The sequence below is a fragment of the Hipposideros armiger genome, unplaced genomic scaffold, assembly GCF_001890085.2.
Source record: "Hipposideros armiger isolate ML-2016 unplaced genomic scaffold, ASM189008v1 scaffold_138, whole genome shotgun sequence".
Taxonomy (NCBI): domain Eukaryota; kingdom Metazoa; phylum Chordata; class Mammalia; order Chiroptera; family Hipposideridae; genus Hipposideros; species Hipposideros armiger.
This window is the reverse complement of record NW_017731488.1, coordinates 3,408,511-3,421,062: the sequence shown is the minus strand read 5'-3', so window position 1 is coordinate 3,421,062 and position 12,552 is coordinate 3,408,511. Positions and strand designations below refer to the sequence as shown.

The 12,552-nt window shown below is 42.2% G+C and overlaps 1 protein-coding gene across 2 annotated transcripts in view; it reads right to left on the bottom strand.

The window, feature by feature from the left end:
• The window catches only part of FAM76A (family with sequence similarity 76 member A), a 23,702-nt gene extending 11,960 nt beyond the window's left edge, over positions 1-11,742 (bottom strand). For both annotated transcript variants that reach the window (XM_019650270.1, XM_019650271.1), the window contains exons 1-5: positions 11,517-11,742; positions 10,413-10,477; positions 7,396-7,450; positions 6,534-6,686; positions 2,034-2,191 (exon numbers count right to left, since the gene is read on the bottom strand). In XM_019650270.1, coding sequence (XP_019505815.1) covers positions 2,034-2,191; positions 6,534-6,686; positions 7,396-7,450; positions 10,413-10,477; positions 11,517-11,597 — 512 coding nt within the window. In that variant the 5' untranslated portion in view covers positions 11,598-11,742. The remainder of the gene's footprint in view (positions 1-2,033; positions 2,192-6,533; positions 6,687-7,395; positions 7,451-10,412; positions 10,478-11,516) is intronic.
• Positions 11,743-12,552: the final 810 nt, after the last annotated feature.

Here is a 12,552-nt window from a genome sequence, read left to right as displayed (position 1 = left end):
GCTGTAGAGGGCAGTGTCACTGGCCCTCATATGTGGGATCCGAACCGGGGCCCTCTGGCATCCCAAGCCAGCTCTTAACCAACATGCCACTCGGCTGGCCCCCTTTATGCATTTTTTTTTAAAGATTTTTATTGGGGTGTTGGGGGGGAAGGGAACAGTGCTGGGGAATTGGGGGAAGGGGAACAGACAAGTTGCTGTTGTTTTGTTCTTCAGTCTAGTTGTGGAGGACGTTGATTCAGTGTCACTGGCCCTCATATCTGGGATCCGAACCAGGGCCCTCTGGCGTCCCAAGCCAGTTCTTAACCATCGCGCCACTCGGCCGGCCCCCTTTATGCATTTTTAATTGGATTTTTTTTTTTTTGCTATTGAGTTCTTTATATATTTTTTGATATTAGCATCTTATCAGATATAAGTTTGCAAATATTCACTCCATCCTACTTGAGTGCTTCTCAAATTCTGTTCTCAGCCTCCAGCCTGAGTTATATCATCTAAGAGCATTTTAACACCTGTCATAGTGGTTGGAAAAAGTGTTCACCAGATCACTTACATCTACATCAAAATCATCTGGGATGTTTATAAAACAATTCAGGTTCCTGGGCTCTATCCTAGATCCCACTAAATTAAACTCTGGAGTGGGGCCACAGGAATCTGCATTTTATTTATTTATTTTTATTTATTTATTTATTTATTTATTTATTTATTTTTAGCTGAGCCATCCTGCCACCTGTTGGCAGCTCAGTGGCCGCTCAGCTCGGGCCAGGAATCACACCGCTGTTGCTCACAGTGCGCACTCTTGAGCGAGCTCTTAACCAACTGAGCCACTCGGCCGGCCTACATTTTAAATTAATCTTTATTCCCACTGACTCTTACGTGCTACCAATGGCCCATGTCCAAAACTCTCCTCTGAGTTGTAGGCTAAATGCCCATTAAATAACAATTCTTGGTGCTTCAAACGCAGCTTTTCAAAACTGAACTTCTCTTCTCCCCTTCCTATATTCTAAGTTAAGGATCTAGCTATTCACCCAACTAAGAAACATGAGAATTATCCTTTACTCACCCAGCTTCTGCCCATCTATCTGTTCATCAAATTATCTAATTCTCCCTCTAAAGTATCTTCCCAATGCATTCTCCACAATAATCAGGGTTAATTTTTTTTTACTGACCCCAGGATCAAGCTCATGCTCCTTGCCAGGTCTGCAGGATACCTTTTCCTTCCATTCCCTAGCTCCCAACTATAAGCTCCATCAACATAAAAGGACTTGCAAGTCCCAAGAGTTCCCTGTGGTCTCCTGCCCTCTATATGTCCTTATAAATGCTATTCCCAGCCTAGGATGCCTCTGCCCATTCCTTCTCTGACTCCGATTCATCCTAAAATCGAGCTGCAACACCAGCGTTTCTCCGAGACTTCCTTTCCTGACTTCCTAAGGCAGTTTATTACTACTGCCTCTCATGCCTGTATCTTGACATTGTCACTATGGAATTAACATTTCCACGTTTCTATCGAATTAGGCTGCAATGATTTGATTACAGGTCTGCCTTCCCTACCAGACTGCATACTCTTGGTGAGCAGCATGATTCTTTTATTTATGTCTACATTCCTAGCAGAGTCCGTGGCCCATGAGAACACTTAATAATGTTTGCTGAATGAACAAACAAAATCATAATGGTAATAATAACAGAGTAACCAGAATGTATCAAATGCTTCCTATATGCCAGCTATAAAACTAATCACTATGCATATACTACAGAGGGTGACAAAAAAATGTATACACATTTTATGAAAGGAAAGCTGTATTAAAATTGTAATACTCAATATATACCAATGACAAAAGATGAATACAAGTCACGTTTGACTTCTACAATTACAAGAGGTGCTCAAAGTAGTTACCATCAGCGTCCAGACACTTCTGATTACAGTGACCAAAGTGTCCACTTGTATACGTTTTTTGGCACCCCTGGCATCTCCAATGGCTAATTGAGCATTACGTCTAACCTACCAGCACCCCGTCCTATCTTATTCATTTGGGGGTTACCTGTTATAATGGCTGCCACCACTCAGTCGACTGTACTGCTCCTTCTCCTGGTGGCTGGTGCGGGAAGAGCTGCTCAGGTGCTTCCTATGCTCTTTGGTCTTCTGAAGGACCCGTTTGTATGAAAGCGTGCACAGCCAGCACAGCAATTTCCCATCTACCTGAAAGACAGGAGACAAAGATAAAGAAGAGGGAATATAGTACACGGGTACCACAGAACATGGGTACTAGGCACTAGAATCTCTGGGCTAAGTCCAGCTCTGCCACTTGCAAGCTGTGTGAACTTAGGCAAGTCACTGGGGCTCTCTCAGGCTCAATTTCTTTGTCTGTAAAATGCAGGATAATAGCACCTATTTCAGAGGGCTGTTGCAAGGATTTAGTGACATACTGTAGGTAAAGCACGGTGCCAGACACAGAAAAGCTGCTTCGTAAATATAAGCTGCTAATTGTATGCATCTTTTTGCTTGGTTTTTCTTCAATTTAACAAACACAGACCACAGTAAAGTTCCCACAAGAATTTCAAGACACAAATATCTCCATGGTGCTTGTTAAGAAAAATTCAGCAGGAAGAAAACAGAAGATGAAATATAAAATTTATACTTCAATTTTAATATCTTATAAATGGCTCACAAAATGATATGCTGGTAGCTCTTCTCAGTCATAATGTCCCCCAAAAAAGACCAATGAGTGAGTAGTTTCCAGGGTCTCAGTACCTGAAAGTAGCCTACCATGGCACTTTCAATTAGAAAAAGTTGATCCCTTTGGGTAGAAGTAGCTCTGTACCAGGATCAGAGCACAGGGCTAGGAAAGCAGGACGGGGCTTCCAAAATCCCCTAAAGCTGGGGCGCCTCTGTGCAGCATGCAGGCTGCAAAATCATTTGTGAGGCAGCCTAGTGCAGGTGACAGGGCAGCAGAGCTGGCTGGAATTACTCAGGGTGAGGAGGGATGTGCTGATATTTTATGGAACTTCTATTTTCATGTCTTAGTCCTGAAATTAGATCTTGTGCCCCATCTTGAACATGGGTAGGCCATGTCATCATTTATGTAAAATATTTTTATCTTGTTAGCAAAATCCTCTTTGCACCCTACCTCTCCAACCCATGAGCAAGTCCATCAGTCTGAATTTATCCACTGCTTTCCGACTCCACTGCTTTCATCCAAGGAAAGCTATTCTTCTCTCTCACAACTTTGAGAGCCACCCAAAAGCTCCTTAATTCTGCTCTTGACTCTTATAAATCATTTCTACCTACCTGCCAAAGAAAGTTTCTTAAATGTAAATCTGATTATATCTTGCCTCTCCTTAAAACAAAATGGTTTCTCATCCTATTATGTATAACATCCAAGCTTTTTACCATGGCCTATGTTGACCTAAATGTAACCCCTACCTGCCTCTATAACCTTAATCCCTTTCTCTTTCCCTTGTTCACTCTACCTTCTGTTTTTCTCATGTGCCAAGCACACTCTTGCCTCAGGGTATTTTCATAGCCGGTCCCTATCCACGGAATCTTTGTCCTCCAGAGATGCCATGGCCGCTATCTTCTCATCATTCTAGTTTCAGCTCAAATGTAAACTGGCCTCCCCAGTCACTCTCTACCATATACTCTATTTCTTTATAGCACTGACATCTAAAATTTGTGTTTATCTCCTTGTTTATTCTCACCCATCTCTGTCTCATGCACATGAATACAAGCTCTGTGAGAGTAAAATCTTTTCTGTTTTAGTTCATTGGTCTATTTCTAATACCTAGAACAGTGTCTGATACACGATAAGCATTTAATTGTTAATAAACATATAAATGAATTTTGAAACCAAACTTCAGTCTGGTTCGTTTCATGGTTATCGGATACGGACTGAAGACCTGATTTTAAAACACGCTGGAAGACCTTGCTCAGAAAAGAGCTGAAGAAGGGTTTGAACAAGGCAACTTCACTGAAAGACAGCCAGCACTGAACATAAAAATAGCACGCCAAACCACAGGACACTTTATTTCAGATATCTCCTTTAAAAATAAACTTTAAAAATATAAAATTACGCTCTGAAAATTAAAGTACCATAAAGAAATCTATCATGTACCAGATTCCTTTCCAAGGGCTTTACACATAACATCTCAATCTTCATAACAATGAGGTCTGATCAGCCTTAAGTCTTTACAGATAAGGGAACTAAGGCAATGATAGGTTAACTTGCCCCAAGTCACAGAGCAAATAAGTGACAGACCCAAGATTTCAACCCAGGCATTCTGAGTCCAGATCACCCACCTTCAATTCCTAAGCTGAGCTCTCCGGAAGTTTATGAACATGTGACTGAGGATGCCTAAAAATATCCAAACTCTTAAAGTAGGACTGTAACTAAGAAAGCAGAAACTTAATAAATTCTAGCGTAATCCAATTAATAAATAGGTATCATTAATTGAGTTATATTATGTACTAGGCTCAAAATTAAGTGTTTTATATACCTATTTCAATTAAATCTCCCGATGTCCTTGTGAACTAGCTACTGTTATTTCCACTGGAAAGATGATGAAATTGATGCATTATGGGAGTAACTTGCGCAGGACCATTCAGCTAGCACAGGTCTGGGGGACTGCAAAGCTTGTGCTCCAACTATTGGGTTTCGGAAAAGTCATGATGTATTTTTTTCTATGTTTTTCATTGCAAAAATGCGTCATGACTTTTCCGACAACCCAGTATTATTATATGCTACTTCCTGATTACTAATTCAGCTTCTACAGTATCTTGATTCAGGGAAGAGGTACTCTGGTTGGCAGGCAGGAGTATTCTGGTCACTGGAAAGTTATATCCTCCCATTGTAAATTAATGAATTTGGTTAGCAAGAGTCAGCTCTTGAGAGCCTAAGCATCTCGGAAAAGCACCTCTGGACACTGAAAAAAAGTTTCTGTACTGAATTCTTTCATTCAAAAAAGATTTATTAAAGAGAACTGATTTAAATAAAAAAAAAAAAGAGAACTGATTGTTGGTTGCCAAACATAGAAGATGGGAGGTAGGCAAAATGGGTAAAGTAAAAAAACTTTCAGTTACAAAATAAATAAGTCATGGGTATATAATATACAGCATGTTAACTATAGTTAATACTACTATACTACATATTTGAAAATTGCTGAGAGAGTAGATCCTAGAAGTTTTCATCACAAGAAGAAAAACTCTGTAACTATGTATGGTGATGAATGTTACATAGACTTACTATGATCATTTTGCAGTATATACAAGTATCAAATCATTACATAATATACCTGAAACTAATATAAAGTTATATGTCAATTACAGCTCAAAAAAAAAAATATGTGTGTGTGTGTGTGTGTATATACATATATATGTAAAACAATGAGTTCAGTCACTTTAAAAAAAGTAGAAAATGAGAACCATAATTTTTCTCAATAAAATAATAATAAACTGGAAGATATATTTCAGATTAATATTTTGGCCATGTAAGATAAGAGAGGAGATAATTTTCAATGAAGTATGACTCTTATTAATTATATATATATATATATATATATGTATATATATATATAGAGAGAGAGAGAGAGAGACAGAGACAGAGAGAGAGAGACAGAGACAGAGAACACAAACCTACTGTGTGCCGGGCTGCTGGAAATATAACAGAGAACAAACGGACAAAGAGCTCACATTCTAGTGGAGGTTGACAAACTTGTAAGCAAATAAACAAGACAATTTCTCATAATGTTACATGCTATGAAGATAATAAAACAGTAATATGAGAAAGAGTGACTGAGGGAGTTAGTAAAAGGTCTCTGTGAGGAGGTGGCATCTGAGCTGAGATATGACATGAGAAACCAGCTAAGACACTCTGGAAAAGGGTGTATCAGGCAAAAGGAACAGCCAGCACAAAGGTGGGAATGAGACTGCCAATCCTGCAGGACTGAAAGGTGGCCAGTGCGGCAGGAACAAGGTAAGAGGTGGGGAGTGTGATGGCAGATGAGACTGAGTCAGATATGGGCCATGCAGGCCATGGAAGGAGTTTGGGTTTTATTCTAAGTGCAACTGGAACCCACTGGAGGGCTTTAAACAGAACACATCTAAACTATTTTGATCCTACCAAGGTACCATCAATTTACACAGGGCTTCCCTTTATGTCATCTTCATGTGATCTTTCACTTCAAACAGACAGAAACATTTAAAGAGCCAGACAGTAAAACTGGTAATATGATTCTATCTTGCTTAAGTCACAATCTCTCTTTTACATAGTTCCACACAATTCTGCCAATCACCACTTCATTTATGGGGGATATTGATCACTATAATTCAGATTCTCACGAAATACTAACTCATGAGGTGTTAGATATATTGGTCCACATTTGATAAATGAAGAAAACAAAGGCTGAATATCATTTTCAAGGTCAATAACAGAACTAGAAAAATTAGAAATCTTTCTCTGTTATATGTCTTTTTAACACAATTGGCCCACCTTAGTTTCTGAAAGAAAAATAAACAAATAAATAAATGAAAACACACAGAGATTTACCTTCTTTCTGTCATCTTTCCTGTCAAACGCACACTGCTGCTTGCACTGTTCACAAGAATATGGTGGTCCATACTTCTTCTCTGAATTTGTGCAGCGCTGGCATTTGTTGCCAATAAATGCTGCAATTATATTGCAATACTGACAAGGTTTGGGCTTAAAAAAAAAAAGGGGGGGGGGTCAAGTGAGTACATTATAAAATACCAGTGCCTTCTGAAAGCAATGATTCTTATTACAGTCCATTAGACATGGTAAAAATGTATTCCCAACTTCATAAATTTCCTTTCACATTGATCAAGTGAAGCCCAATTCCTAACTATGTAACATGTTTTTGTGTGGAAGACTACTAATTTTAAAATCAATAAACGAACAAATAACAAAAACCCATTAGTGTATATGCTATGACTTCTGTGAGAAATTCAATAGAATCAGCTCTTTGGAGAAGCTAGCAAGTTCTTCCAAATTTCTGAAAAGGCCTCTTTGCCATTATCAGTGTATGAACATGTTGGGAGAAGTGCCTGCAAGGACATAGCCGGCACTAACACTGAGAGAAAAAAAATCATTCATCAAAATGAATAGTCAACTGTTATCAAACAAAGAGGTTAAGTCATAGGATCCATCTTTCCCCTCCCCTTTCCACACTGGTTACTGAAGCCTCTCAGGAAAACTATAATCACAATCCTGACACAGTGACTATAAGTTCCTAGCTAAGTTTGAAAACTCAAACACTAAATTTTTATGATAAGGTATTTATGTATAACTAATTCTTCTAATAAAAACAAGGTAATTACATTAACAGACCACAGAATGTAAGGTTCCAAGAGGCCTGAGCACCCACCGTTAGGTACACAGAAATCCTACTTACCGTTCCATACAACTGTACATTCTGAGCACATTTCTTGCATATTGTATTGGTTTTACTGTTAAGGAAGAAAAAAAAAAACACAAGGCTTTTGTAAGAAAAAAGTTGTTTTACTTAGAACACCTGAATACTGATTCCTGCTTAGGTCCGAGGAATTTGCGCATTGCTAAGTGCCAAGGAGAAATATGGTCTGGGCACTTGGTTAACTTAAGGTTGAGTATCTAGCCAATAGCTCTTTTAATTATTTTGTGGTTATTAGTTTTATTAGCTCAGATTAAAATGAGACTTTCATTTAAAATAGTGAGTTATTTCTGATTATGACATCTCCAAGTATCACTAAGTAAAATTATTAGATATAGAGAGGACCCTCAAAAGAATATTATGTTAGACTGAAATGGACTAGCAGAAAAGAAATTAATTCTCAATTTAGATGAATAGCTGAAAAATTTGAGGCAAAGATTAAGTATATGTGTTTCAATATAAACAAACTCAGAGGTTCTATCCAGGTTGACCTTTCTCTACTTATGCTCTCCTCTGTAGGTAAAAGTATATGAAATCCCCAGAGGTGGGGAAATAGATGCTATGACCAATGTTTCCTCAATGTTTCTAATTTCTCTAAGAGCCAAGCACTAACAGAAATAAAAATGTCTTTTGTCCTGTGAAGATCCAGAGGTCATAATATTACCTAAATGCCTGAGCTGATAAACTCCATAGGGGAAAAACATCATCTTCAAATAAAGTCTAACCCTTCACAAAGGGAGGTACAAACAAATGCTTGAGGGCCGGCCGAGTGGCGCGATGGTTAAGAACTAGCTTGGGACGCCAGAGGGCCCCGGTTCAGATCCCACATATGAGGGCCAGTGATACTGCCCTCCGCAGCTAAGATGCTGAACAACAGCTCAACCTGGAGCTGGGCTGCCATGAGTCACCGGTGACGGCGTAGGCTGCAGCCCCTGCTACAGTGGGGTGCCATTGGCTACCGTGTGTACCCAGCAGCCAGCGTGAGCGGCCAGCAGCCGCAGTGAGCGGCCGTCCAGAAGCTGGCGACTGATCTGCCTTGCCCAGAAAGAGCACAATGATGGTGCTAACTTGGGCCAGTGAAGCAACGTCCTCCACAACCAGACTGAAGAACAAAACGACAGCAACTTGTCTGTTCCCCTTCCCCCAATTCCCCAGCACTGTTCCCATCCCCCCAACTCCCCAATAAAAATCTTTAAAAAAAAAACAAAAACAAAAAAACAAATGCTTGATGTGCAAGAATAGTTTAAACAATATTCTGCAGCTGGAATAAAAATCACACAAAAATCCAGCCTATTCACTATTTTGTGATTATTTTACCACACAATTCCTATGAAAGTGACCATAAAGCTAAAACTGACAAAAGAAAAACCTCAAAGTAGAAAACATTTAAGTTAAAATGACATATTCAAACAAAATATTTTCCAGGCCAACATTCCGACATTTTTAAAAAGGCAGTACAAGAAGTGAAGTACATTGAGAAACCTCTAGAAAAAGGATTAGCATCAGCAATTCTGTGATGATAAACTTTTTTTTTTTTTTTTTAAGATTTTATTGGGGAATTGGGGAAAGGGACCAGCCAAGTTGTTGTTCTTCAATCTTCGTTGTGGAGGGCGCCAGTCGCCATCTGGCTTCCCCGGCAGCTCATGGCCTCTAAGCTCAAGGTGCTGTGTTCAATCTTAGTTGCGGGTGGGCAGAGCCACCATCCCATGCGGGAGTCAAACCAGCAGCCTTGCTGTTAAGAGCGCACACTCTATCCACTGAGCCATCCAGGCGGCAGCTCAGCTCAAGGTGCCGAGTTCAGTCTTAGAGGCGGGTGGGCATAGCCCACCATCGAACAGGCAATCTTGTTACACCAGCTGAGCCATCCTGCAACCTGTTGGCAGCTCAGCAACAGCTCAGCTCAGGCACAAGCGTCACTGGCCCATATGGGAATCAAACTGGTGGCCCTGTTGCTCAGAGCTCATGCTGTTAAGCCAACTCAACCAACTGAGCCACTCAGCCGGCCCTGTGATGCTGAACATTTTAGCTTATATTTAGATTATTGAATATACACAAATAATCCTGATATCTTAGAAAACATGCAAAGGAAAACTATTTCCATGATCCAACTAGAATTAATTTTTAAGTATGGTATGAATTAAGGGTCAAATTTCATATCTCACCCCTCAAAAATTAATTCAAGGCAGATCCTAAACTTAAATGTAAAAGCTGAAACATAAAGCTTCTATAGTATATGCTGTATGTTTCCATGGGTGAACTAGCAAATAGGCCCCACCCTGCTTAAGGCACTATCTATCACCTTAAAAGTTGAAATTGCTATACCAATAAGCCACTTTGATGCTATAGAAAAAGTCCCCCAAAGATGTGTGTTCATTCACACCTAAGTGTTTTTCACACTTTTTAAAATGAGATTCACACTAGGCAAGGATAAAGGCAAGTGAGTTTCAAATTTGACTAGGCCTAACAAACCTTTTATCAGGATTGTCACATTTCCAAAAGTACGTATGTTCTTTTGACTTATACATTCTTCAAGCTCTGTATAGAAACATACTGAAACATGAGGTTCATGTTTTACTATTTTGGTTATCATAAATTTATTTGTATCATAAAGATCACAACCACAATATAAAATGACCAAGAATCTGAAAAAAAGCTAACTTTAAAAATTTAAGCCATCACAAAGAGTCTCAGGCCAAGGATGTCATCAAGTACTTCAAATGCAAGAAATGAACAAATAAACTTGGCTTTTGTTTTTCAAAAAAAATAAATAAATAAAAATAAAAATTTACGCCATCAATGCATAACTAGGGAACAATGTATATTTTACATCTGTCAATAGGTTACAATAAAAAACTGCAGAATCTGTGTATAATGCAGTTGACTACAGATGTGTTTAACAATGCAAATGATTACAGCTCTGTACACTGAAATTCAATCCATTACAGATTTTTAACAGAAAAAATCCTATTAACATCTTTCATGGTCAACGAAAACTGTACCTCTCTTGCTGGTACTCAGTCCTACAGTAGGTGCACTTCACAACAGGGTGTGCAATTCGACATTCCTGAAATGAAATAAGGATATAATTTTTAAAGGCAGTAAGAAATGTTAATAGCCTTCAGTACCGAATAGACCTGGGTACTATTCCCAGCATAGCCACTGTGCTTAAGTGAGTCACTTAAACTTTTTTTTCACTCTGTAATAATGGCATCACTGCCCTGAATTGATGTGGGAGTTAAGTCAGAATTTACGTGGGACTACCTTTTAGTCATAAATTGTAAAACAAAGGTATGTATGAACAAGCCTCAGACTGGGAGTCAGAAATCCTGTATTCTAGTCCAGTTCTGCCACTGCCACTCTGTGATTTTTGAACAGGTTCACTTGTGAAAGGAAGTGCTGGATTAAAATCTCATATTAAAGCTTGCTGACTTTTAACTGTCGCCGCACACAGCTCTTGTATTCACTTAAATTGGCAAAGCAGGATGAAGCAACTGAAACGAAAAAGAGAACTTGGCCCATCAGGGGTAAAAACTGATCAACAGCTGGTTAGGACGAGGACCTAAGGGCACCAACTGGATGCTGGAAAAACATTCTTTTGCTTCGTGCTCTTGATTGCGGGCTTTTCTGAAAAGCCTCTCCACCTCCGACTCTAAGACTGGCTGAAAAGTGTCAAGAGGCTCCCGAGTTCGAGGCGCCCCTTCCAGGTAGCACCCAACTCTAGAGTTCAATCCCAGGCGGGGCAGGGGGGTCCCTCAGTTTGCAACCAGACAGACCCCGGCGGCGGGGAAGCCAGTCCAAGGACCTCCCGCGCGGCTGGTCGGAGCCAGCAGGGGACCCGATGTCCCCTCCCCCGACTTCACAGGGTCCGAGAACAATCCCACGCGGTTGCTAAGCACCCGGACAAGCCGGCCGCCCAGGCCTGGACAGGGTCCGGGACTCCCCAACGTGCCGCGCCAGCCTCCAGCGGGGTGGGTGCGGCTCCTCAGCTAGGCGGGCCTGCCACGCCCTACCCGAGGGGCACCGCGGGGCATCCCAGCAGAACAAGGGGCTCCGGGTCGCGCCTCCAGCGTCCCAGTTCCCGGCCGCCGCCCCAGCCCGCGCACCTTGCACAGCTGCTGCCCCTGAGACAGCGCCTCGAAGGGGAAGCGCTGGTGGCACTTGGTGCAGGCGTAGAGCGCCGCCATGTCCGGCCCGGGCCGTGCTCACTGCCCCGCCGGCCCGGTCCGCCGCTTTATCTGACAGTCTGAAGCACAACCTGGCGGCGACGGCGACGGCAGAGGCAGCAGCAGGCTACAGGCTGCGGGATGCAGCGGGCAGGCGGGTCGGCGGGTGCGGCCGGACCAGGGCGGGCGCGGCGGCGCTTAACGCCCATTCACTGGTTCATTCTGACGTCCATCAAACATAAAGGGGCGGAACATGGAGCTTCTGACCAGTCTGATTCGATCTGGACTGGAGTACGCCACTTATGACGCGCGCGGCCTCGATTATGTAAAGCGCAGTCACGCGGGGGCGCTGCTGGGAGGGACGGTCTCCCGCCCCGACCTCGGAAGCGCCTAGGCTCCTCCCATTTCGCTCTTTGTTCCCGCCCTCGCTCCTCCTCTCCCAGGGGGTGGGGGGGAGTCGCGGTCGCACCCGCGTCTCTCGCGATACCTCCGCTGAGTTGTGATGTTTTGGTTTCCATGGAGCTGCCCTCTGGGAGCGGATGGGGAGCGGTTGGGCGGAATGCAGCGCGTTGTTGAACTAGAATTCCGACACCACCCGAAGCTTTTAAGAACGTGGGGGCTCGTGAGAGAATCCCCCCACCATCCGCGCAGGAGGGACCCGCACAGCTCTATCACTCGAGGGATAAGGGGAAACCGTGAGAGGCAGCTTAGAGGATGCTCTCTGTTTGAGAACCGTAAAGAAGGCGGAATTCTAGGGTCGTTGACCTCCAGAGAGAAAGGAGGAAGTCCCAGAGAGAGCACCCCTATGTTGAGGAAGAGGAATGCCAGAGTGACGAGAGGGAGAGAAGACGAATACTAAGGCGAGGCCCTCCACCCCTGAAAATCCTCTTGCCCTGGAGGACCCCTTAGAGTGGGATGCAATTGGACTGAGGTCTGCTTCATACTCTGTGTTCTCCAGTTGCACCCTGAGCTTCTC